The sequence below is a fragment of the Leptinotarsa decemlineata genome, unplaced genomic scaffold, assembly GCF_025532065.1.
Source record: "Leptinotarsa decemlineata unplaced genomic scaffold, Ldec_3_MD MMD2_tig00026294_RagTag_RagTag, whole genome shotgun sequence".
NCBI classification, from domain to species: Eukaryota; Metazoa; Arthropoda; class Insecta; order Coleoptera; family Chrysomelidae; genus Leptinotarsa; species Leptinotarsa decemlineata.
Genome location: NW_027412674.1, coordinates 8,284,783 through 8,311,702, shown reverse-complemented (window position 1 = coordinate 8,311,702; position 26,920 = coordinate 8,284,783). Strand labels below are relative to the sequence as shown.

Below are 26,920 nucleotides of genomic sequence, written 5' to 3'. Positions count from 1 at the left end.
AAAACAGTTTTAACTACACCTTTTTTATGTACCAATCGAGAAAATAAATAAAGCAAAATCTGGACCACCGAAGTAATTAAATCTTGCGAAATTGTTAGGTATTTCATATAGCAAAATAAAAAATATTTTTATAAACAGTTCAAATTTCAACCTTGAGGCACGGGTTAACCTTATCCAATCGAGCTAAAACTTCACCAATCTCATTTCTTAGCCAGTTGACGGCTTTTAGTCGGTTCACCCCAAAATGCAAAATGCTTAAGGCTCAGTGTAATAGATATTGAGCATTTGATTTGTTCTAGGGTTGCTTAGTAGCTTGCCTGATAGGAACCCTGCAGCTACTTGATGAATTCCATTACAAAAGGCTATGGGAAGTGATAATGGGCCCTGCTCAAGACAGAAAACCTCTCAAAGATTTTCTTCTTAGAGCCTTCTTGGTTTTTAGAAATCTAGTACGAATGGAAGTGTTTCCTCCTGATTGGCTAGTTATAAAAATGTTGACCAACAACGTGATTCTCAAGGCTCTTCAAGAATTTGCTCAGCCTTTGGCGTTCAAGTTTCTCGACAGCCGTGCCGGATATTTTGATAAAGAGGTAAGAGAGTTAAATGTAAGCAAAGTTCAGAAAGCATGTGTTGAAAATAAATTTGTAAAGCTTTATGTAATATTTTGAAACTTCCAGATCAATAAATAAAGTGGTTATCTCTCAAGTGTGTACAAGTAGTATCTGAACTATCTGAGATTATATGAGTAATAATATCGATTTATTTTCCTGAAAAACATACATGTTTCTGGTGGGAAAAGAATAAAACTATAAATCAAAATTATACCATAACTAAGTACGAACAAAGCAAAATGAAAAATAAAACCGAACTGAAACTGAAAAATATATTTCTAGAGCATAAAAATTACTTAAAAAAAAAATGACTGATAATGATTGAAAAAACCAAAGTTTCATCACCAGAGCTGCAATACCCTTCTCAACGCGCGTTTCATCAAACAAGTCGGAGCCTTCAGTTTTATTCTTCGCCTACGAATGTAGTTTTTTTCAGGACAAGATTATTAATTTTCATAATTACCACAAATGGGCTGATGAAAACCCTCACGCTATATTGTCAAAACTAACCATCAAGGGCAGTTTTCTCTTAACGTGTGGCTCGGAGTTATTGGGAATGATTTAATTGGTCCTCATTTTCTACCTCCTCGATTAAATGGTGAGGCATACATTCAATTTTTAAGAGAAGTGCATCCAGTACTGCTGGAGGAAGTTCTTTTGGGCGTCAGAAGGGATATGTTTTTTTATGCATGATGGGGCTCCCGCCCATTTTAGTCAAGTAGCACGTCAGCATTTAACTGAAACATATGAAAATCAGTGGATAGGTCGAGGAGGACCACAGAACTGGCCCGCTCGATCCCCGGATCTCAATCCTTTCGATTTCTCTATTTGGGGCCATTTACAGCATTTGGTTTATCGAACTCCTGTTCACGATGTAGAGGACTTGAGAAACCGCATCATCGATGCGTGCAGGGTGATCAGAGAGACTCCTGGAATATTTGAGCGAATACGTGGCTCAATGCGCCGACGTCTAGACGCATGCGTAATGTCTGAAGGTAGACATATTGAACATTTACTATGATTTCTACATGTTGTGTGTTTTGTTATTAATAAATTAGTTTTGTTTATTACCCTTTAATCGTTTAATGCAGGTACTAACTACAAAATAACAATAAATCCAGTTCGCATTTATGGCGATGTATCTCTGTAGTTGTTCGTAAAATAATTTTTTGCTGCGAACTGATTTATTTTGGGCAAAAAACCCAAGAGACATTTTTTGTTTAGAATGAAACAGGCTATCGGAAATAAATTTTAGGGGCTGCGTTTTCCACCCCTCACAACCATGGGGTAAACCAAATAAATTACTGGCTAAGTGTCTTTGTGGTAGTACAAAACGTCAGGTTAATTTAAATATTGTAACTTTTTCAGTGCTTGTGAAAAAAATTGTTATTTTCGATGACGAATCGCCTCCTCAAATGTTTTACACTTATTCAGTTACACTCTGTATAAGTGCACCATCCTCCTCCCTAACTCCACCTCCAACAGCAAGGGCACTTCCTACGGGGGGCCCCAAGATCTCCGCCTTGAATATAGGCAGGAAACCGGCTGCCCCTGCAGATAAGCGCCCTCACTAGAACGCCTCCATTAGGGGAACCCCAGGAAGTTTGAAGAAGTTTGAAGCAACATTACAACAGTAATGTTGCTTCACCTTCCAAAACCTTCGCGGAGACCGCCGTGAGATACCTCAAGGTTGCCAAAGAGTGTGCGAGTCTTGGCCTACACCTGCCGATATAAAGGAGATGTTTCCTAGTGACCTGGAAAGGACAGGATGGACGATGACCTAGGATGACAACTCCTCGGGAAGGTGTACAATGGGTCACATGTGGCCTAAATGCTGTGGATATACACTCACACACTAAAACTCCCTATTATATACATACATACCCCTTCTATCGGTACTTATCTAGCTGCTAGTGATGTGTAGATTCCTATAGCTCGTTACTATGGAAATTCGTGCAAGTTCTTGATTCCACTTCCATTCGTTCGAAATAGGAATATCGCTATCCATATGATTTAGAAAATTTGCGGTTTAGTCGCTACTTACAATTCAGTGAGGTTCAATCAGAAAAAAACATCGAAAAAAAAGTAAATGATTGACTTCACGATACATCCGCGCCAAAAAAAAATAAGTGACAAAACTATACGCTTACCTCCCAATGCTCAACTGCCCTAACATTGCCGGAGATGTTTTTAAACGGTCCGGAAGAAATATTTCATTCGATCATTCATCCCAATCGATAATAAGGATAATGCAAGATCGCTCCACAGCAGAATTACTCAATCACAATATCACAACAAGGTACGGCTGGTTTATATCCATCGAAAGATATTTAAAAACCAGAATTTGCCTAAAATAAACTCTTCCGAACGATATCATTCAGTTTTTCTCTCGAATGCCACAGAGCGGATGGACAGTAAAAAAATGTTCTTTTTTTTTTAAAAAAAAACTCACGACTCCGCTGTCTATTTGACCCTTCCGGTGTAACCGGAACTTTCAATCATTCATTCAGTCATTGAACCTATATTTGTCAATTTTCAGGATACGAATCCTATCATTTTCCGATGACCGATGGTCACCGCTGTACCCTGTATAGGTTCACAGAATTATTCTGAAAAATATATTTTATATTTATTCATATGAAAATTTTCTACTCTGTTACTCATGAAAAGATTATGTTGTAGCTGTGGACAAACTATTTTAATCTGTCAGTCGACTACCTGACGCAGGCCTCTTTGCAACTCGAGCAGTTTTCCGACGTCAAACGTGAAAAAATAATTGAGAAATATGGAGACATGAGAGTTCTTATGGGTTTTCAGATATTGTCGATGTGGTCGCAGTTAGGTGCGTCTATAGGTTATACATGTGTTTTTCATCGTAATGGGCATTTTCATGTTTTCAGGTGAATGTAAACTAAGTTTTATTCCGACCATGGTCGGTCCTTTTCTCAAAGTTACCCTCGTTCCGGAAATCGAACTCAGGAAAGCTACCCTACACATATTCTTTGACATGATGGAGTGCGAACAGAGAGCCAGAGGAAATTTTAAACAAGTGGAATGCGAACTGATTGACAAATTGGATATTTTGATTTCGGACAATAAAGGGGATGATGAATATCGTAGATTATTTAACACTATGTAAGTATCGATATTTAAAAAAAACTAGTATTCAAGGTAATGTCAGTTTCAACTACTTTTATCTTTTTTAGGAATATATTTTCCTTTATATATTTTAGTGTTTGATGTTTATTGGTATTTATCTAGTGCTCAGAACACTTGAAAGTGTTCAGTTCATAATGGAAGTATGAAAACAGAAGATTTAGACTGATATTGATGTTTATAATTCATATGATTTCTAATAAAAGATAAACATAGTTGAAATTTCAACTTGTTCAGAATTTTGATCATATTTTATGTGATATGTTTTAACTCTGAATGTATTTAATGCTAACAAAGGGAGCATCTGAGTGCTGTGTAAGTATAAATTCGATATAATATTAAAAAATAATTGGCATTATTCATATAATTTGAAAATTGTCAATTGAATACCGTTTCAAAATTTTCATATTCTTTTGATATCGCTCTTGAGTAATTTTCGGCAGTAAATCAACACTCGCTGCACATAATTTTCCCAATATTTCTGAGGAAATTTCATTGTGTTCCTCAATATCTTCAATTTCATCCATGCTCGTTGTTAAAGCGAACTCGCGGACACAAAAAACTGACGTTGTTTATAATGTTGTGATATTGTTAAGCTGTTCAATGACAACACGATGGGATTTTTCTGTAGAATTACGATGTACGTGGTTTGTTCTTTCCTCGGAATCAAAATGTGATCTTTCAGTGGGATTACGAAAAATCTTGAACGACACACGGCCGATACGCAAATAACGGAATCGGTTGTTATACAATATTCAACCTCAGCCATTATTTGCTACATATCGACCTTGTAACGGTAATAACTATAACAGTATCTCCTCTACAGAAGACATAAAATAACAAAAACAAGATTTTTTTCAACTCTTATGAAGAGGGACTACAAGTGCAAATGATCCCATAATTTCAACAGCTTATTAGTTGAGTGAAATCCAAATTCGAAATGAAGCTGAAAAATTGTGTCCACTCATCCTTCAGACGTGTATGAAGGAAACTTCATAAAAGAACTATACTAGGAAAGAAATATTATGGCTTCCTACTTCTCCATTTTTATACTGTTACGCTTTTCCCATGGGTTTGCCAGTAGTTGATTACACTGTACAATTAAACTCAACTTTATTTCACTGCTACACTGACAAAACAATCAAACACTTTACCTGAAACTTCAAACTAATATTCAATTGTCTATCGCCTTATTAGATAACTTCGTACCGTACTGTCAACTAGACTTCTTCGATATGCCTGTTGCTAGTGTTTATATATGGTTATCGAAGCCGATAGGGAAGCCGCCAGAAGTTTATTTGCGGTGGCCGGCGTTATATTTTTAGGGGAAGATTTACAATAATAAACAAAACATGTACAAATTTTCCAAGGAAAGGAAGGAAGCATTTGATTTCAAAATAAACAAGATGTGTAGATTAGCAAAAAAGTAACTCCAGCGATGCAAATCCAATGTGAATCGCTACTTTTGTCCTTACTAGTAGAAAAATGCCTCTCAAAAGAAAAAAATTGTTTCGAAACAACTACTTTCTTTTGTGTAATTCAATGTTTATATGAAAATAGTTATTTCGAGAGGGCTTTTTCTTCCAGTTTGAGTCTGAAAGTTACTTCTTTGCATGATCTACACATCTTCATAAAAAAATTATTTTGAAATAAACTGTTTTCTTTTATTTCTGGAAGATTCCCATATTTCTTTATATAAAGATGGAGAAGTAAAAACCCAAAACTTTTCTTGTGTTGTGGTAACATTTCATATGTCTGGACTTGCTCAAAATGATTTACAAAAAAGTAAATTGATGGAGGTAGCCGTTACTACGTGTTAGTAAATCATAATGAAGAAACTTCTTATGTTTAACGTATAAGTTTAAAAATGTCCTTGTAGGACGAAACTGCAGTAACGTTAGTTACAAATGAAAGTGGTAAAAAACAGAAAGTTTCAATTCTCTTTTTCATCATTACAAAAGTACTGGAGTCTATTTTTACTCAAATTTACACAGTTTTAGCAAATTGTCTTTTGCTAGGCTAGGAAAAAGATTTTAATTTAGTGTTCAGTCTACAAACATTTTTTGTATTTTCGTTTCATTTGCTCTTAAATTCACTTTCACAATGTTTAATTCAATGTTTTTAAAAAGCGTTAGTGAATATAAACACTGATATGCTATGATTCAGTTTTGAAGTTCAATAATTGTTTAGTTGTCTTTTATTGAAGGAATCTTTTTAGAAAACATTGTGATTTTTTGTTTGTTTTGGTACAGTAAGAATAGCTAATGCAATGTTTTTTTCATGCTTCTGATATGGAAGTAATGCCCCTAAGAAAGGTAGATACCAGGATATGGTTTCTTGTTCAATTCCAGGAGAATTGTGAGCAAATGGAATAATTTGACCAGTGAAAATTCAAAAGCTATTTTTCTTCCTCATTTTTATTTTTTTCGTGGTTAGAGGGGCCTCATCTAAACTCTGCCCTGGACCATTGAAATCTTTGCTTGGTCCCGCTTTTATTGCTTCAATATTATCCTTTCATCAAGTTTTTTTCATAATACCTATATTCAAATTCATTTTGTATTCAATAGGTATTTTATGATATGGGCATGTCCTGTACATTGCCATTAAAAAACGGCTTCAGTGGTATTTTATAATTGTAACTGATATAACATTCTGTTGAACATAAATAACGTTTTTGAGTTCCTATCAAATTCATGTGAATGCTGATTTGTTCGTTTTCATAGTTTGTTAGATCGAGTTCAGTCCGAGGATCCTGCGTGGAAAGAAAGTGGTGCAGCATTCATAAGCTCCATAACTCGACTCTTAGAACGCCTTTTGGACTACCGAAATGTCATCCAGGGGGACGAAAATCGAGACAAAAGAATGTCTTGTACATTCAATCTATTGGTAGGTGCTGAAATATGTGATTCTTTTACTTTAAATGATATTCGGTTTCAGTATTACTTTTTGCAATGCAGTTCGGTGAAGTGAATAATTTTAGTTTGTACAAAATATTGATAGGATCTTTATTTATTCAACTAGAGAGCGGCAGAGTTTTTCCTGCAAATTATAACGTGAATCTATAGACTGCCTTTGTGGATACTCAGTCGGGGGTTTAATAAGGAAGGTCATTATGATATAAACGTCTTGTTATCATAGCCTAAATTTGCTTATTACGAGGGTGATCTGAAGAGTTTACGACCTGAACATGAAGATAGCAGCAGTCGTAAACAAAAGCTAGTGACAGTTACAGTTTGTCAAGAATAGGAAAAAGAGCTAGAAGAGCTAGAAAGCATTCGGAGGAACAAAGATGCACATATTTGCGATTAAAGTTGTCTCTGCTTAGTGTAGATGTACAGTCCCCTGAATAAACTGTAAAACCAACGTACAAAGTCCCCACTATTAGTCCATCTCATTATTGAATTCAAAATAATTTTGGTTAACTCTTGCTAGCTTCAGAATCATCATGAAATTTTAACCCAAGTGGAACCCAAATTTTTTTTCTCACTCTGATTATATGATTGCGGTATCATTTTTGTCTATACAAAAATCAGATTTAATCTAGAAAATAAAAAATGAAATCGTCTTTTTTCACAAAAAGTGGTGGTTTATCATTGGACCACCGTTTCAGCTTTGAAAAAAAGTCAATATAATAATAAAATGATACTTTTAATTAGAAAGTAAAGTGAAATATAGGAAAGATGTACTAATGTGAGTGATAAGTTTGGAAACAGGTTTTTTCCTTCCCTAAACAAAGAGAAACGCCGCATGTGGAGCACTTCCAATCGGAACGCACGGGGTGTACTTTAGTGCTACATAGAGCACACCTCCTCTTTGAAGTACGTTCGGGCTGATGCATCGATGATGTCCAGCGAATCTCTTTCGGAACATAAGGTTTCGATTTTTTGATCTCCAATTGAGGTACATTTGAGCTTGCCCTTCTAGAAGAAGACTTGACCCTGTTTGAGGATGCTAACGTTGAAGCCGTAAGTCCAGCTATAATTGCTCTTCTAAATGCTTTCGAACTTATTTTGGGTAAGTTTATTAGCTTGTAGAGACAATAAGAATTCACAACACAAGCATCGAGAAAATAAAAAAATATGCGATGCCACCATTTGTTACTTTGTCTATTGATTTTGTAACTGCTAAGTAACTGATCGAACTTATCAACCCCATTCATATTTGAGTTGTAGTCAACACGGCACCTTTACTACATTTCCGCTTCTCTCCCTAAGATCTACTTCAGTGATGTTTTCTGGTTTGTGGTAGTTAGAAAGAAGATGAACAGATTTCTTACCCTTCCATTTCATGGCAAGCAGTCCCCTGTCACTGGTGTTCCAGTAAAATTCACCTCGGTTCAGTTGCTTATCTGTTTTGCAGATAGGCATGAAAATGTTCACAGTTCCAACAGTATATATCCCTCTTTCTTTCAAATGTTCCATGAGTTCAACACTATTGAAAAAGTTGTCGAAAAACAATAGGTTATTCTTTCCTGAAAAGCCCTCTGTCAGTTTCTTGACCACTCTGGACCCCAAACATTTTTCCACATCCCCTGTGGAGGATTTTCCGGTATAGATATCAAATTTCAAGCAATACCCTGATTTATCACAGAGCATCCATACTTTGTACCCTTTCTTGATGGGTTTTTTAGGCATGTACTGCTTCATTGTACTCCTACCCTTGAATTTAATCATAGATTCATCTAGGGCTAATTCTTTACTGGGCAGCAGACACTCTTCAAATTTTTTGTGAGGTGATCCAACATTGGGCGTACTTTATAAAGTTTATCATACAATGGTGAATCACGTGAGGGAATCATAGAATTATCGTTCATATCGCTGTCCTAGTGCTAAACTATCACATCCCAAAACCAACAGTTTTGAGATTATTGGAGGTTAATCATTCATGAGGTTTTGTTTTTGACTTTTAGCTTTCATATGCATAACTATGTTTATAATAAAAATTTTATTATGAATCTCATTTTATCGGTAAGATTTACAAAAATAACACATAATTCAATTTCTAAGATTTAAGTTTAAAATAATTATTACACTAACTCTACTTCGAGTTGTTACAGTATTGCCCAGATATTTAAAAAAATTATTTTGCATTGTTACTATTTGCATTGTTACTATTGTTATGTTACTGTATTGCACTAGACTTTTACATAACATTTTTGATTTGTGCTAATTTCTTATAGGAATAATATAATCCTAATTTTATGAAACAACAGTTGAAAATAGGAAAAAAAAAACAAACATTTGCTGAAACTGTGTATTTTTATTAATTGTAAGATTAGGCTACAAATGTTTTGTATACAAGATTATTTGTTTGTAGAATAAGTTTAGTCATCATCATCTTCAGGTTGTTCGTCGACTTCACCAACAGTGGAAGTTCTCAAATTTTCAAAAAAAGGATGGTATGGACGTGGAATGAGGTTCTCCCTGCACAAACTCAGTAGATCCGCTTTCTTCAAAACAGTTATACCTGGGGGAATTGGGTATGCTTGTTTGACTCTAAGAGTTGGAGTGTTGAGTGTATCATTGTTTACTGGAGAGTCAACACATTGCTTTGATTTAACTTTCCTCGACGTTCGTCTAGGTGTTTGAAGTGAGTTTTCATCTGCTGTTTTGGTCGATAAACCTCTGGGAATGATTGTTACAGAGCCATCTCTTTTCTTTACAATCTTGTCATCCAGGTTAAATGATTTCATGTCTTTTTTTTCATATGATGTTTTGTAAAAAACAGTGTTTCCTGTATCCTTCCGAACCTCAAACATTTTAACATTCGCCCACACTATTCTTTCCCCTGATGTATCATATTGAAAGTTTTTACCGAAAAGGTGAGTAGCTCCTTTCCAATCCAGGACATCTTGTGTGTCCATTTCTTTGACAACAAACTGATCTTCCCCTTTCTTAGCCATTTGGATTACGGCAACTAGCTGGCTAGGAACATAAAGAGGCGTCTTTTTAGTGGCTAATTTCATTTGTCTTTCGATCAGTGAATGCATCACATCTCCTTCATTTTGGGTATGCCCAACAATTAGATACTTATGTGTTATAGATGGGATATCCAAGGTTTTCACGGCATACAGGTACATTGTTAACAGAAGATGATTCTTATTTTGCCCACTACAGTTGTCTGAATAAAAGACTAATCTTTTACCAGTTCCACAGCAGTGTTCTTTCAAGTAGTTATAGAGAAACGATGATATTTCTAGTGCGCCACGCTTGGCACATGCTTCATGCCAAATGTAACAGAATCCTTGTTTATTGGTAGTATCATAAATTGTGAAATCAAAGGCATTTAATTTTTTTTTATAATAAAAGGTTGATACTTGGCCCTTTGGTAATTGGACAACGGCCTGAAGATCGAAACAAGAAACAATAAGATTTGAATTGGCTTCCCTGCTTGCTTCCTTATCATGTTTTTTCTCTTCTCGTGATAGTTCTTTTTCTTTTTTATGTAAATCCATCTCTTGTTTCATGTTTATCCTTTCTTCTTCTGAGCTATTGTTATAGCTTTCGCAGAAGGAACATTGGTCCTTTTTTGGTTGAAAAAATCCAATGTTAAATTTTGTAGTCAGAATTTCGTCATACTCATGCTGTTTTGCAAAAGAAATACCTTTATCTTGACAGCTTTTTTTTGTATAGTCTGTACATCTCTGCTTGGTTTAAGTCTCCGTCGATATATTCTCTTTTAGTATCGGACCTACAATAGTGGCTCTCTATTCTAGCAAATGAATTTATATGATCAATTATATCTTTGATGGTTTGAGGGTCTGTTTTGGGTTGGTTTAAATGTTTGCCCCTAAGATCTGGCTCAATAACGCCTGTAGATGACATCTTTTTTTTTACAGTAGTCAAAAAAGTTGAACTAATGCATAACGTATCAGTAAACATCTTTTTACAAACTTTTACTTTATTTCTGTTGATGATGAAATTGTAAGAATAATTTGCTGATCTGTGCGAGTCATCTTTCTTATAACAGTATTTTGGTTTTACTTCATCCATTAGCTTTGAGATAAAGTCTCTTTTTCTGGTGATATCAGTAAGCGTTAGAAAATCAGATAACATTTTTTTTCTATCTTCCAAGTCAACATTTTCTGAACACTTTAATTTACACTTGTCTCCACAACCTTCTTTTACAGTTTTTGCCTGCTTCAGGTTACCTGATTTTGTTTGATAAGCTTCACCTGAATTTACTTTAAATTTTTTCACATTTTTTGCCCAAAGTTTCTCATTTTTCAATCTTTTTTTGGTTCCTCTGTTTATTTCTATGATTTCTTGATCTTGAGGTTCCTCTTGTACTTTTTCAAACTCTAATATTGGCTGTTGAACGTTATTTTCAAGGTTTTCATTCTCTTCATACTCTCTATCAGAACTATAACCATTTTCATCTGGTATATAATCATCACTCTTATCAGAAACATCGTCCTCATAAACGTTATTGCCATCATCTGCTATATTCACTTCTTGATCATAGGTTTTAACTTCTTCCTGCTCCTCATATTCCTGATTATTATTGTTGACTTCCGTAACAAGCTGGACTTCTTGTAATTCAATATTAGTATCATCAAACAAAAATTCACCTTTTAAAACATCATCAGCTGTAATATTTTCATTATTATACGTTAAAATGTAAACACCTTCTGAATTTGGATGCGCCACTTCCAGAACTGGTACAGAACTGGTCTCAACAAAATTTGATTGTAGAGTCTCAACTTGAGGCCGGTTTTCCATCTGAAAAACAAGTGGAACGATTTAGGCCTTCTCTCAACTACACGCCCGGGATTGTTAAATAATAAACTTAAATCTTACCTTTTCATGATCCGCTTTGGATTCCTCCACAAACAATATCTGTAGCATCTTTTTCCCTCTGCCTTCATTGACATTTTCAATAAAACTATTCATTCTGGAAACTAATAACTCATACACTTTCAGAAATGTTACAAATAACCTTCCAAACTACCTTTCCAATTTCACAAGTTCTCTTCAAAAACAATAACAAACCACAGGTTATTCAACAGGTTATCTCTATGAACAGCTGAGAAATAAAAAAACATTTTGTGATATTACACTATTGCACTATAATCAAGGTTTGGAACAGCATAAATGTTTTGTGATGTTTCAGTGTTGCTCTAGAAACTAAAAGATATTTATTGGTGAAATAGTGTACTATTTTGAGTTGTTATTGTGTTGACCCACCAAAACCATCAGCTCAGGATGAAGTAAGAGTAAAACAAATGGTAAAAAAAATAAGGAAATGTAATATTTTGATATATTACTGTGTTGCTTTGGACGTAGTTCGGTGTCATTCTTCAGAATTAGTAATATCTCAAAATGTCAAAATTTTGAGATATTACTGTTTTGCACTGGGACAGCGATATGTAGATGTGACAAGAGCCAACTGAATTTTTTCTAGGTCATAATTGAACTTATGTAAGTATCATGAAAATCTGGAGCACTTGCCTAGTAGTTCTTATAGCTTAGCTGCCGTTTTATTCCCATCAATAAGTTCAAACCCAAGAACGCCTTCATTTCTTCAATATTTGTATTAGTAGAGCTTTTTCCTGTTGCCAAATGTTGTTCTGCATATAGATTAGTATGAAATACTAAAGGATCGATGAAGTCATCTGTGAAAAATAACTGAAATAGTTGATATGGTGTCATGTCAGTGGAATTCTTCAAAAAACCTGGAACGCCATATTCAGTTACGAATAACGGTGGCGATAACGGCATATCGTCTTCAGAGTCCTCCTGCATAGCATCAGATATAACTGACTCATTATCAGATGGTAAAGAGTCGACGTAAGCATCATCCAGCGGTTCATCAAATTCTTTTGAGGTCATACCGACTAATCTGAATGATCTTTCTTATTTGTTATTTGCCATTATCCTGAAAACCATCAGGTAATTTGAAAAATATTTTACGTTGCAGTGGAGCAGTGGTCCAAAAAAATTACCACCAAATCTAAATACTTTTTTCAAGACTCTATCTCCCGCAGTTCGGGAGATAGAGTCTTGGTAGGAAAACCAAGCTCGCGCTAAAATCATGATGTCACTAAGTCACGTAGCAACCTACGGAAGCATTGGCGATGGTGAACGACAAAATGAACCACCATTCCAGCTGAGAAAATGTTTACTGTAGCTGGTCCAAATCGTGGACCACCGCGACAATTGGGATGTTTGTTATGTGGTTCAAATCATCGACCACCCAACCAATAAGAGTTAAGACAGGAAATGAGGGCTATAAAGATAACTTGTTCAATTATGGGATTAGTATTCTTTTGAGTTAGAATATTATGAATAATGGTTATGCCATTAATGAGAAATGTTTGGAATAAATAAATAAAACTTGCTTTGAATTAGAAGGTTGCTTATACTTATACGAAAAATACGGCGAAAAATTTCTAAGACCGTAACAATTACAAATAAAACAATACAAAGCAAAAAATTATAAAAGGCAAAAAAACGCAAAAATTTAAATAAAAACAATATTTTATCTTAATCTTCGGAGGATGAATCTTCGCTAAGGTCTGAACTGATGTAATTTGGTTCAGTGTCACTATCTTCTTGTAAGTTGATTATCATGTCGTCTACTATAAAATCTAATGTTGGTTCCTTTTCCATGAAAAACTGTTCAAAACTTTGAGCATGCTCACATCGTTTTTTCCACTCAGTTTCACAACATGTACTAAACAAATTCATCGCATAATCTTTCCACGGTCTTTAAGCTAAAATCTACATTTCTTTGTGCAACATAATGATTTAAAGACGCCCACACTAACTCTATAGGATTTAAGTCAGGGTGGTATGGAGGAAGCCTTAGAACGTTATGCCTATGGGCATCTCCTGAAGCCATTTTATATAATTCGTGAAGTTCATCTCATTATGATGATCACCTGACTTCGTATTTGATCTAAATTATTATTAGTCTTTGCCCTTTTGATACTTGTTTATGTAAACCTTCGCTAGTGTTGTCATTCCAGGTTTTTATGTAGGTATGCGAGGAATGAATATAGGTTTCGTCCATGAAAATTATGGGTCACTTTTCTTCTCGAAATGTTTTCATACTTCGCAAAAAATTTGTTCTTAACTGAACGATATCCGGCTTTTCCATTAATAATTGTCGATTATTTGTCGTTTTCCTCCACGAAAATCCCATGTCACGCATAACTTTTCTCAAGCTTTCGTAGGAACCAGCATAGTTATTTTTGGATTTAAATTTATGATGTATGCGCCGAAGAGTTGGAACCTTTTTATCGACAGTTTAATAATTAATAATAAATCTTCGAAGCAATCCTTTATCAAAACCATCTAAGGTAGCTTTAGTTGCAGCTTTCTTTCTTTTTATATTTGGTGTCAAAGAAGCAGCGGCTTCTCCATTCTCAATCGATTTCATTTCCTTTGAAATTTTTTGTATACTGCTTAAAATTTACGCTTTATTTCTGCTCAGACTGTACACTCGATTAACCCGCGATGCTCACTTCACAACAGACAAATTCGACTGACTGGGCTGTGGGCGTTTCCACTCCTGTCTTCTGCGTACTGCTAAGGCGGTCTCAAATTAAGATTTTGAAACTTTTTCCTATTCTTGACAAACTGTACTCACCAAAGTTCCAACCATTTTGGACGCGCAGTTGTAACGGTCGTTTAAGTGACTTGATATGAGTGTTTTAATGAAAATGGACAAAATCGAGTATCGAGCTGTCATTAAATATGTGTTTTTGAAAGGCAATACCCCCACAAAAAACAAAGATAAGTTGGATTCTGTGTATGAGGACTCTGCACTATCATTTGCCACAGTGAAATTTTGGGCAGCTGAATTTAAACGGTCTGTAAGAGCTTGGGAGACGATGAACGTTCGGGACGTCCAAAAAATGCTACTACCAATGAAAATATCGTCAAAGTTCACCAAATGGTGCTAGACGATTGCCTAATTAAAGTGAGGGAGATAGCAAATGTTATGACATATCAAAAGAACGTGTTTGTTACATATTAAGTCAACATTTAGGCAGGAGGAAGCTGTCCTCGCGTTAGGTGCCGCGTTTGCTCACGTTGGACAAAAACGTCTTCGAATGAACATTTCCAACGCTCTGTTGGCGCAGTTTAGGCGCAATAAATCCGAGTTTTGTCGCCGATTAATTACTGTAAATGAAACTTGGTTACACCATTATACGCCCAAAACTAAAATACAGTCCAAACAGTAGACTGTAAAGAAGTAATCGGCTTAGCTTCAAAAATGGTAAAAACCACTACTAAAATAATCGTGAATTTATTTTAGTCGATTATCTTCAAAAAGGAAAAACCATCACAGGAGCATACTACATATTATTACATAGCTGAAGGCAGAACTTGTGGAAAAACGGCCACATTTGCAGAAAAAAAAATCCTGTTTCACCAAGACAACGCGCCGTCTCACACCTCAGAGGTTGCCTTGGCGAAAATCCACGAATTATTGTTTGAACTGCTTGAACATCCGCCTTACTCACCATATCTAGCCCCAAGCGACTTCTTTTCATTCCATCATCTAAAACTTGCGTTCGAAGGACTGATATTTTCGTCAAATGAAGAACCGTAAAACAAGACCGTAATCATGCCTCAGCCACCGTATTCACCAGATTTGGCCCCCTGCGACTTTTTTCTGATTTCAAAATCGAAGAAACCCATGAAAGGACAGCGTTTTGCGATGATTGAGGAGATAAAAACCGAATCGCTAAGAGCTCAAGGACACGCCAAAAAGTGCATATCATAACTGCTTCAAGGATTGGAAAAAACGCTGGCACAAGTGAGCAGGACTACTCTGAATGAATTGATGAATGAATAAATATTTTTTGAGAAAAATGAAAATTCATCTTACGTTTTGAACAGCAGCATACGAATATGCTGTAATGAAAGTACAATGATTTGATGACTTTTCTTTCTTTTTTTCCAGAATTTTTACAAGAATGAATTCAACAGGAAGGAAATGTATCTCAGGTACATATACAAACTTCATGATTTACATTTATCAGCTGAGAATTATACAGAGGCCGCATTCACTCTGAAATTATACGCTGACCAACTACACTGGAATAATAATCAAGTTGCTGATCCGAATTACCCAAATCACACGGAATGCCAAGTGAAAGAATTGTTGTATAGGCAAATCATCAACTACTTCGATAAGGGAAAGGTATTATCAATTTTCCGTTAACTTTCGTTTACTAACGACTATTTTTCAGTGTTGGGAGAAAGGTATTCCACTGTTGAAGGAGTTGGCCAACCTTTATGAATCGATATTTTTCGATTACAAGCTGCTCAGCGATATCTTGAAATATCAGGCAAAGTTTTTTGATAACATCTTAACTCAACTCCGTCCGGAGCCCGAATTTTTCCGAGTGGGTTTTTATGGATTAGGTTTTCCTTTATTTGTGAGGGTAAGATGAAAGTCCAAAGAACTTGAATCGAAATCAATGTATTTTTTTGTAGAATAAACAATTTGTGTATAGAGGATTGGAATATGAGAGAATAGGTGCCTTTACACAAAGATTACAAACCGAATTTCCGTCTGCACAAATACTTATGAAAAATACACCTCCAGATGACACTATTATCAATTCAGATGGACAATGTATCCTTTAATTTTTTTTTTATCAATACTGTAAACTATGAAAGTCAACACTCCTCAACTGTATTCCAGTTATTCAAATATGCAATGTTAAACCTATTCCAGAATCCAATCCTATCACCCTAGCAACTGATATTCCAGAAAAAATTTCAAGGTTTTACCACTACAATGATGTAAGAAGATTTCAGTGTGACCGTCCAGTGCATAAAGGCATTATAGATAAGGAAAATGAAATCAAAGTGAGTTATGAAAAATATTTAAATCTTGAATTGAAGGAGTTATATTATTTAGGAGTGATTAATTTTTGGGAAAGAAAGTTTTTGGCTTTCTACTACTCCATCTTGATACAAAAAAAAAGAAGCATGAGGGAGTCTTCCAAAGAAAGGAAGGAAGTAATTCTATACGTGGATGTGTAGATAATGCAAAGAAGTAACTTTCAGACACAAACTGAAAGAAAGTCCTCCTGAAACAGCTACTTTCATATAAACATTGAATTACACGAAAGAAAATAATTCTTTCGAAACAAATACTTCTATATGAACACTGAATTATACAGAAGATAATTTTCTCTACTCAGTTTGTATTTCAAACATTCATTGTGGAATAAAAATCAGATATCATTCACATGAGTTCTACTTTAAATGAATGGTAACAAATTGCACTTACATAGAACACTGCCATCCTCACTGGTATACACCGATGTTTCGCCTTAAGATACTTGCCCTAAGGCTCTTCAGTAACAAATTGGATAACATTATAGAAAATACACACACTTCATTCATGAATTACGATTTTTTTCTATAATTTTTATTTATTTCATTATTTTCTATAATGTTATCCAATTTGGTACTGAAGAGCCTTAGGGCAAGTGTCTTAATGCGAAACATCGGTGTATACCAGTGAAGATGGCAGTGTTCTATGTAAGTGCAATTTGTTACCATTCATTTAAAGTAGAACTCATGTGAATGATATCTGATTTTTATCCCACAACGAATGTTTGAAATACAAACTGAGTAGAGAAAAGTATCTTCTGTATAACTCAGTGTTCATATAGAAATATTTGTTTCGAAAGAATTTTTTCTTTCGTATAATTCAATGTTTATATGAAAGTAGCTGTTTCAGGAGGACTTTCTTTCAGTTTGTGTCTGAAAGTTACTTCTTTGCATGATCTACACATCCATGTATAGAATTACTTCCTTCCTTTCTTTGGAAGACTCCCTCATCCTTCTTTATTTTTTGTATCAAGATGGAGTAGTAGAAAGCCAAAAACTTTCTTTCCCAAAAATTTAAATCTTATTATTTACTCAAATCTCATCTTGTCTTATGTGAAAAAAGAATCTCGTTTACAAATTATAGATGAGGATACAGTGCTGTTCTGTGATAATAATAACGTCTTTGCCAGAAATCAACATGGATTTTTAAATAAGAAATCAACCATAACAGCAATACATTCATCCTATAACGAAATAATCGAATGCCTCGATGCAGGAGAGTGCCCTGTTGGGATATTTTGTGATCTCAGCAGAGCATTCGACTGTGTAGATCATCAAATTCTAAAGGATAAACTGTACAAGTATGGCATACGTGGTCTTCCGCTGTCTTGGTTATCGGATTACTTCTCTCATAGCAAACAGTTTGTAGAAGTTAATAAAATGAGATCTGATATAATTTCTACGGACCTTGGAGTGCCACAAGGATCCATATTAGGCCCAATACTGTTTCTGTTTTATATAAATGATTTGGAAAACTCAATAACGGAAGAAACAGTAATAATGTACGCTGATGACACTTCTATTATCGTCTCGGATAGGTCTGATTCTGACCTGGAAGAGAAATGTGCTGAAGTTTTTTGAAACTTAAATTCATGGTTTGCGGCAAATAAGTTATTCATGAATGTTGATAAAACTGTTCTGATCCGTTTCCATAACAGACAGAAATATTATACACCAATCAGTTTCAAGATTAATGAGAGGGGAGATTCTGTAACGACAGGCATCGAAAGTACCAAATTCCTGGGACTTCATATCGACCAATGTTTAGGCTGGCATAATCATTGTGAATTTTTAATGAAGAAGTTGAATTCGATATCATTTCAGCTCAGAAATTTAAGACAAGTGTTAAATAATTAATCAGTTGTTGATGCTGTATTATGCTCAAGTTGAGTCCAGACTCAGATATGGCCTATGTTTCTGGGGATTATCGTCACGTTGGAATGAGGTATTCCTCGTGCAAAAAAGAATACTGAGAACCATAACAGGATTGTCAACTAGGGATTCCTGCAAAAATGTGTTCGTTAATTTTAATATTCTAACATTGCCTTGTTTGTTTATATTTGACCTGTGTTTACATGTTTTTAAAAATGACAATGAAATCTTTCTGATGAATAGATGTATCCTCAATGTGAATACTCGTCAAAATAATAATTTGTTTGTACCATATGCCAGAACAAACCTGGCTTATAACTCACCAAATTTGATGGCTCCCCGAATATTCAACCATTTGCCAATGAATATAAAGGAGAGCAGGTCTCAAGCCAAATTCAAATATCGCTTGAAATATTTTTTATGTTCTCATAGTTTTTATACTATTAAAGAGTACGTGTCCCATTAGTTTGTAAGTAGTACCTAAGATTTTATCACTGACGGCTCCTACACAATGTATATTTGTCAACAGGAAATAAATAAATTTGAATAATTCCTTAAACGAATGAAAAACAGCTCTGCTGGTTCTGACAATATAAGTATAGCTTTCATTGAAATTTGTTGTCCTTCATTTTGCCTTTCTTGGTACATATCTTCAATAGTATAATATTATTATCTAACTATCCCCCTATTTGGAAATTTGCTATTATTATCCCTATTCCAAAAAGCGAAAATCCCTCGCATTACTCTGACCTTAGGCCTGTAAACATTTTGACCGGCTTATCTAAATTTTTTGAGAAAATTTAATCAGCCAACTATCTGAACATCTTAACGAAAATAAAATTTTTCCATCTCTATTCGGTCGGGGTGCCGAAAGGGACATAGTTGCACGACGGCTCTTCTACAAGTAACTATTGGACCACTTGATAAAAATCAGTGTATAGTATTGATAATTTTCGACTTAAGTAAAGCCTTCGATATGGTTAGTCATGAACATTAGTGGAAGAACATTTTCGTAGTAAAACTATCGTTTGTCTGCAGAAAATGAACTTCGCCCTTCATTTTCAGAAATGTTTTTATTTTTTTTTGCATACAATGTTAAAATCTATATGTATATTATTTGAAAATAATAAAGACCTTTATTATTATTATTATTATTATTATACTTTGCCAAGCATCTTGAAAATAAGTAGAGACTGTTCGGAATATTTTCAGCTTTGTCGGTCATATCTCAACAATTATGCACAAAGCGTTCAATTTGGAGATCAATTATCCACAGCTGGAAATTTCATCTTGGGACTACCTCGGGGCTCAGTTCTTGGACCGCTTTTTTTCACACTTTATACTAGCCAATTTCATAACTGTGTTAAACATTGTAAAATTCACATGTATAATAATAAAAATATGTTTTATTACCATAAGATATAATCTTGAAGACAAAGCTTGGGTAGTACATACTTAAGTAAAGATAAAAAATATGCGTAAGTCAGTTAAAAACTATCGTTAAAATATTCATCCAAAGTATAATAGGGTCTATCAGATAGAAATTTTTTGACTAACTTCCTGAATTGGAAGTCATTTATATTGGCAGATCTTATGTCCATAGGCAAATGATTGTACATTTTTCCACCGTTGTAAAATATGGAGTCTCTGGTAATGTTTTTAGTTGGCACAGTGTGCAGAGTGTGTCTGCAGTGTTGGGTGTTATAATGGGAAGAGGATGCAGCAAAATTTATTATATGCTTATTTCTTAAACACACAGATTCTAGTGTAAGTAATGCAGTTACCGTTAGAATACTATGTTTTTTGAAGAAGGTTCTACAGGAGTCTCTTGGTTTTAGGTTTCCTATATACCTTATTGCCCTTTTCTGTGAAATTAGTAGACTTTTGAGTGAAGTTGGACTGATGCTCCCCAAAACGGTATTCCCTAGTGTAAGTGAGAATCTATGAGTGCAAAGTACGCCATCTTTGCAGTGCTGAACCCCAATTCTTTAGGTTCGTTCCAACCAGCGTCAGAAACAGTTTCTAACAGTCAGGATTCTGCACAGTAATGTGATTGCGTTCCAACGTGAGTTTCCAACCATTAGTAAACTATCAGCTTTCTGTTCCACCCAAGACTCAAACCTGTTCGAAATCTATCAGAATGGTTTGAGGATTATCTTCTAACCATTAATCTGACGCATGCGTATTCCGTATTACTGTTTCTGTTTTATGTTCATGCAACTTGCAAACAACATAACCTGCAAAAATTGTTATAAAATAAATTATGTATTTGCTGGCCCAGGAAAAATTAGGAATTCTTTAAGTGAACCTAAAATATGAACATCTTTAATTACACAAATTAATTATTGCTGTGACCTACTTACCTCCCAGTTCCATGTTGATTAGTAAATAGAATAAAGATATAAAATACTGCAACCTTCTTTTACTCTCCAGAAATACACTTGATAAGATTTATTTTTAAAGGTTATGTTGAAATTCCATGGCAAACTTCAGTTGAACTATCAGCTGTTCCAATCAGAAATTTCAAATTAATCAGAAACCAATATCTACCAGACATGCGCGTTGACAACGATTTACAAACTGTTGGAAATCTGTTGGTGACTCAAGGTTGGAACAAACCTTTTATAAATCACTCTAACCGCATAACAGTCAGAGGAGACTTTTCTAGTGAGTTGTTTAACATGATCCACAAATTTTAAATTCTGGTCAATGAAGACTCCTAGAAATTTAGTGTTATTTTTAGATTCCAGTGATCTGTCTTCAAAAAAAAGTTCGTTGATTGAGCATCTAAATGATAATAAATTTGTTTCAGTCAAGTTAAAAGATAAAATGTAAGAATCACACCAATCTTTAACTTTTTTCAAGTCAGCAGAGATTGTTTTGTGCAACTCACAAGTGTTTCTATTATTCCAAAGTATGGTAGTGTCATCTACAAATAAAGTGAACTTCCCAGAAATATTAAGCTTGGTGAGGTCATTAATATATAATAAGAAAAGAATGGGACCTAACACAGAACCTTGTGGAACTCAAGAATTAATTTCCCTTTTTTTTTTGAAAGTTGAGTTGTTTTGACCATTTGCGTCCGTCCCATTAAGTAGGAATCGAACCATTTGTGAGTTACTCCTCTGCATCCATAACGTTGGAGCTTTCTCAGCAGTATTTTGTGATCAACGCAGTCGAATGCCTTTGACAGGTCACAAAATACTACGGCAGTCTTTTCACCGACATTTATCTCTGAATAAACTATTCAGAAATGAGAAAATAGCATTGTGCGTATTTTTATTATTCTGGAAGCTGAATTGATTTTCACTGATGATGTTATGCTTATTTATGAATTCAAGTAGTCCAACTAGTTTTTCAATGATTTTTGCGATGGTTGGTATGAGAGATACAGGGCGGAGATTAGAGGGATCATCAGAATCTCCGCCCTTATGCAGAGGAATGACCACGGAGGTGTTTAGAAAAAAGGGGTTAATGCCTGTTTGAAAGGATAAATTTATCAGTGAAACTAGTACATTTAGGGCACTAGGAGGAAGGTTTTGTATTATTTTGATAGAAATGTTATCGTATCCTGCAGTATTTTTGTTTTTAATATCCATCATGATTTCAATTAATTCATTAATGTTGGTGTCATACAGAGACAGGTACTCATAATTTCTGCAATAGAGCCGTAAAAGTCATTTATAGTATCAGGATTTAGAGTAATGTTACATTTTCGCTTTTTTGACATTCAGCTATACCTCCTTTTTGCTGTTAATGACTTCGACAATGCTGCTACAAAACCTAACAATGACTTAGAAGCAAAATCGAATGTAGCAGAACAACACTCCCTTGTGCTCAATCCGAAAAAAATCAGTAGCGCTATACTAAAACCAATAATGATTGAGAGTAGAAGTAAGCCCAGTTGACAGCAAATCGGGGGCGTGCTTATTAATTTTTGAGAGGGTTAAGAATGAAAGAAAAATTCCTAGTACAATTAGTTGAAATTTAGTTAAAATAATAGAATATAATATAAATGTAAATGTACAAATTTTCGTCTAATCTTCAACCTCAGATTCGTCACTGTTGCTACCGCTATCATCAAAGTGAATTATGATTGGTTCAATATTGTGTTCAATACGGTTGTCTACGTCCCACATTTTTTGCTCCTCTTTAAAACATGCTTCTAAATGTCGACTATGGTATGGGGCATTGTCCATGACGATGACAGACCCAGGTTCCACAAGTTGAATGATGCCTTCAAACCATTTTTCAAACACCTCCGCATTCTTCTCTTCATGATAGTCGCCTGTTTTCTTAGATTTAAATATTAATTCACCATTTGGTAAAAATCCACTGTCGCTTCCTATATGCGTAACTATCAGACGACTACCTTTTCCAGATGGCTGTTTTAACCTAACTGACAAACCTTCAATAAAGGCTTGTCGTGCACTTGTTATATTACCATCCTGCCATACTTTTTTGACCGTATGTCCTTGGTTAACCCATGTCTCGTCCATGAAGTACTTTTTTTTTGAGCTTCCGAAATTCGTCAATTTTTCTTAGAAAGTTTCTTCTCCATGCTATTATTTCTTGACATTCAATGAGAATGCTTTTCCTGTCAACTTTTCCGTACGTAAATTTCATTTCGTGTACAAGTTTCCTAAAAGTTTCTTTACCCATTTTTGGGACCAATTCATGATCGCTAAGTGCCTCCAGAACTGTTTGTAGTGTGGGCAGCTCATTTCTGAAAAAGAAACTGTGAATAGTTCTGCGTATACTGGTTTTGGCTTCTTCATCAACTGTGATTTTTTTTCGTCCGCTACTGATTTTTGGCATTTGTACTTCCCCATGAATTTCTGCTTCTCTTAGTATTTTGTAAATCGATGATTTTGGTACACCGGTATAATCAGATCACATATCAACTAATTTATCTTTTGTAATTGTGGAACTTTATGATGTTGAAATGCCCGGTTGGTTATTCGGAGGTACACATGTAGAATTACAGCACATATGCACAAAGTCATCTTTTGGTGGCTGATGATCTCTTTCAAGACAGTGAAATACTCGCAGTACAATTTATTTTTCTCTTACTGGCCGAGACTCCGACCGTTTTACCTTTTTCGACGTGGAAGGCCCGACCATGTCTCCCATTTTTTGAGTAGTTTGAGAACGGTGTAGAAATATAATTATGTAACGCTCAAACACTTATTAGCACTATTATTTTCACCAATTGATATCACAACACGTCGATTGCTGACTAACTTAACTGTAAAACGTACAATTCACGCTGTATAATTCACAAACCAATGATACGCTCATGGCTGCAAGTACATTAGTGAGGACTGCAACGATGAGATGGAAGTTACGGTAAAGTGACAAAGACAGAAATATCGTTGCGTACAGCGTTGCCACTAGTTGTAATAAATATCTAACACTATACAGAAAATAATGAAGTTTAACTGATCAGTAATCAGGAAATGTATAAGTATTACTCATTACAAGCTCATTACTGATTTTTGTCATAAATAATACCTTTTAATCGTACTAGTATTGTGTATTATCTATAATTTGCCACAACCTACAACTCTACTGCTTACTATATTATGATTCTGCTATAAACTGGTAACGTAAAATTTAGATATGACAACGCGCTTTACTCTCGATCATTATTGGAAGCAATACTCATGCATCACTAGTTAAAAATAACTTGTAACTGCACTTTCTCTTTTTGAAAAGTCAAGGCATTACAAATACACTCCCTAAATTTTTGTTTTCTAATTTTTTTATCCACTATGTTTGATGGATACCCGTTGCTTTCGGCCACCTCCCTAAGAACGTTTTTCTCAATCTCATACCTTTCATTGCCCAAGGAAAATGTGAGCAGTCTATGGACAAGAAATTGTAGTTACGCCATTTTTTGTTGTGGGCAATGTTATATAATAATAACCGGTGTAGTTAGGTACAACTAACAGGTAGTAGTTAGACCATTAGGATATAAAAACACTAACATAGTAGTCAAATTTAGTCACAATGATCTGAGGACGCTAACTTGGTTAGCGAAACTCGCGTCGAGAAACAGTTTTTGTTCTGATGTTGGGAAAGTGTTTTCAATAGATGTGTGATGTAGATTCATGTTTTATAATTAGTTAGGTTAGTTTTTTACGTTATAAGTTACATTACAATATTCAAAATGGCATTGGTGGAGTGGTAGAGCACCCTCGGTTGAACTCCCCCTTGGGATTTCTGAGTAGCATAAGGCGAATAACATGTAACATATCATTTTTCATTGGAAATAAAGACATTATTATTATTATTACTATATAGTCATACTGTTCTCAGGAATCTGTTAAATTTTATATTGAACTGATACACAAAGAGCACTCGGAGTTTCGTGGCTAGCCGAAACCGGATAGGTTTCCATGGCCAGCAATTTGGTGTACTGTAATTTTCATCTACTCGACGTTTCGGCTTCTGGTGTTTGTATATTTTTATTGAAATAAAGAGGGTATAAGGAATCATCCAATATTATTCTTTCTTTTTACAAATGACATCGAAATGTCAAGCTCTAATCTTCTTGTTTTTTTTTCTCTCCAGACTTTATGGATAGAAAGAATGGTTATGGAAATAGCGAGTCCCCTTCCAGGAATTTTGAGGTGGTTCGAAGTCATCAGCCGTCAAACAGATGAAATTCCACCTGTTCAGTATGCTTGTGAAACCATGCGCAATGTTGAGAATGAACTTCGGCAACTAATTACTATTCATTCTCTGGATCCTAAGAGGAATTTGAACCCTTTCACAATGAGATTACAAGGAATCATAGACGCAAACGTCCAGGGAGGTATCAGCAAATACCAGCAAGCATTTTTCACAAAAGAATTCGCTAAACTCTATCCTGAACATAAGATCCATGCTGAGACATTGAAAGAATTGATAATAAATGCAACCAGGGTGAGTATCATATCAAGAAATGAATATGTTTAATTGTGTAAACAATATTGGAATATTATTTACACCATTTTAAAATTATTTTAGTAAGAGAAAACGGTGTACATTTACAGCTGTTGAACTCAATACAATAAGTACAGTGCATTTCTTTAATGTCCCCCCCTTTTATTTTTTGAACGGGTCAACTCAAAATTGAAATTTGGGATAATGAAATTAATGCATGAATACTACTTCATTTTGAAGTGAAATTGACAGATTAAACTTTCAAGATGGCGACTGGGCGCCATCTGCGAAAAAATTAAATGGAAAGGGGGGTCTAGTGACACATCATTTTGAAGCTCCTGACAAACGCTTCACAACCCTAAAATATAATGTCAATATCTTCGACTACTACAAAATTGCGGAACTTTAAATAATTGTCTAAATACATTGACATTTAACTACATAATATGAGATAATAAGCTCAAGGTCAGTTCAGAAGATGCTGAAAATGGTTGCCTTGAACTTCTTGACATATGAACACCCTATCCGATATTTTGCCGAACATTTTCGAACACAGTGTCGTCAATATCTCTACAAATATTTATTATTATCTGCCGTATATCCAATATTGAAGCAGGTTCAGTTTCGTACACCTTCTGCTTCAAATAGTCCCATAAAAAAAGTCAAAATCTGGCGAGCGGGCTGGCCATTCTGTAGAACCTTGACGGCCAATCCAACGAACGGGAAAAGTAGTATCCAAATAGTTTCTTAATTGTTTGGAGTAATGTGCTGGTGCTCCATCTGTTCTGGATTTACTACCATCTCACCAATTATTTGCACTTGCTGTTCTTCCAGAATGGACGGATGACGGGACGGGGCTTTTTGTTATAAATACTACCGGTAGTTGTGAATTTGGATACAAGTTCCCTCAAATATTTTCTAAAGATAGGTCGATTCGGAAAACTTTCATTGAAAACCCTTTCGGTCTCGTGAAAGTTACGCGTAGCACCGTAAATAAAAATCGCTTCAATTTATTCTTCCAATGGACGAGAATTGACCGTTTTAGAGATCGTTGACATGGTACCTTTGTACTAGTAAAACCGAAAACTAAATGAGAAAATTCTAACTGAACAATGTTGTTCATTGTCGTACTGACATTTTTTTTCGTTTTTATAAACAAAAAATAACTTAACAAACCTTATTGGGTTGCTGGAATTGTCATTGCTATAGTAGGTAAATATATTGACTTCATATTCTAGGGTTGTGAAGTATTCGTCAGGAGCTTCAAAATGATGTGTCACAAGACCCCCTTTCCGTTTAATTTTTTTTCCCAGTTGACGCCCAGTCGCCATCTTGAAAGTTTCATGTGTCAATTTCACTTCAAAATAAAGTATTCATGCATTAATTTCAGTATCTCAAATTTCCATTTTTTGAGTTGACCCGTTCAAAAAATGAAAAGGGGGACATCAAGGAAATGCACTGTATGTATGTACAATTTCTCCCACTGGC

General features: G+C 35.0%; 2 protein-coding genes across 3 annotated transcripts in view; one reads left to right on the top strand and one right to left on the bottom strand.

Annotated features, from left to right (window-relative positions):
* spg (dedicator of cytokinesis spg) overlaps positions 1 to 26,920 on the top strand; it is a 143,590-nt gene that overhangs the window by 93,882 nt on the left and 22,788 nt on the right. For both annotated transcript variants that reach the window (XM_074180282.1, XM_074180283.1), the window contains 9 exons: positions 300 to 590; positions 3,294 to 3,453; positions 3,512 to 3,746; positions 6,491 to 6,653; positions 15,684 to 15,923; positions 15,973 to 16,167; positions 16,220 to 16,361; positions 16,431 to 16,597; positions 25,079 to 25,432. In XM_074180282.1, the coding sequence (XP_074036383.1) occupies positions 300 to 590; positions 3,294 to 3,453; positions 3,512 to 3,746; positions 6,491 to 6,653; positions 15,684 to 15,923; positions 15,973 to 16,167; positions 16,220 to 16,361; positions 16,431 to 16,597; positions 25,079 to 25,432 (1,947 nt within the window). The remainder of the gene's footprint in view (positions 1 to 299; positions 591 to 3,293; positions 3,454 to 3,511; positions 3,747 to 6,490; positions 6,654 to 15,683; positions 15,924 to 15,972; positions 16,168 to 16,219; positions 16,362 to 16,430; positions 16,598 to 25,078; positions 25,433 to 26,920) is intronic.
* LOC141484833 (uncharacterized) lies at positions 10,195 to 12,131 on the bottom strand. Its single transcript, XM_074180288.1, has 3 exons — positions 11,718 to 12,131; positions 11,567 to 11,667; positions 10,195 to 11,488 (listed from the first exon to the last, which is right to left on the bottom strand). Exons 2-3 carry the CDS (start codon positions 11,657 to 11,659, stop codon positions 10,373 to 10,375), a joined length of 1,209 nt encoding a protein of 402 aa, XP_074036389.1. The 5' UTR covers positions 11,660 to 11,667; positions 11,718 to 12,131; the 3' UTR covers positions 10,195 to 10,372.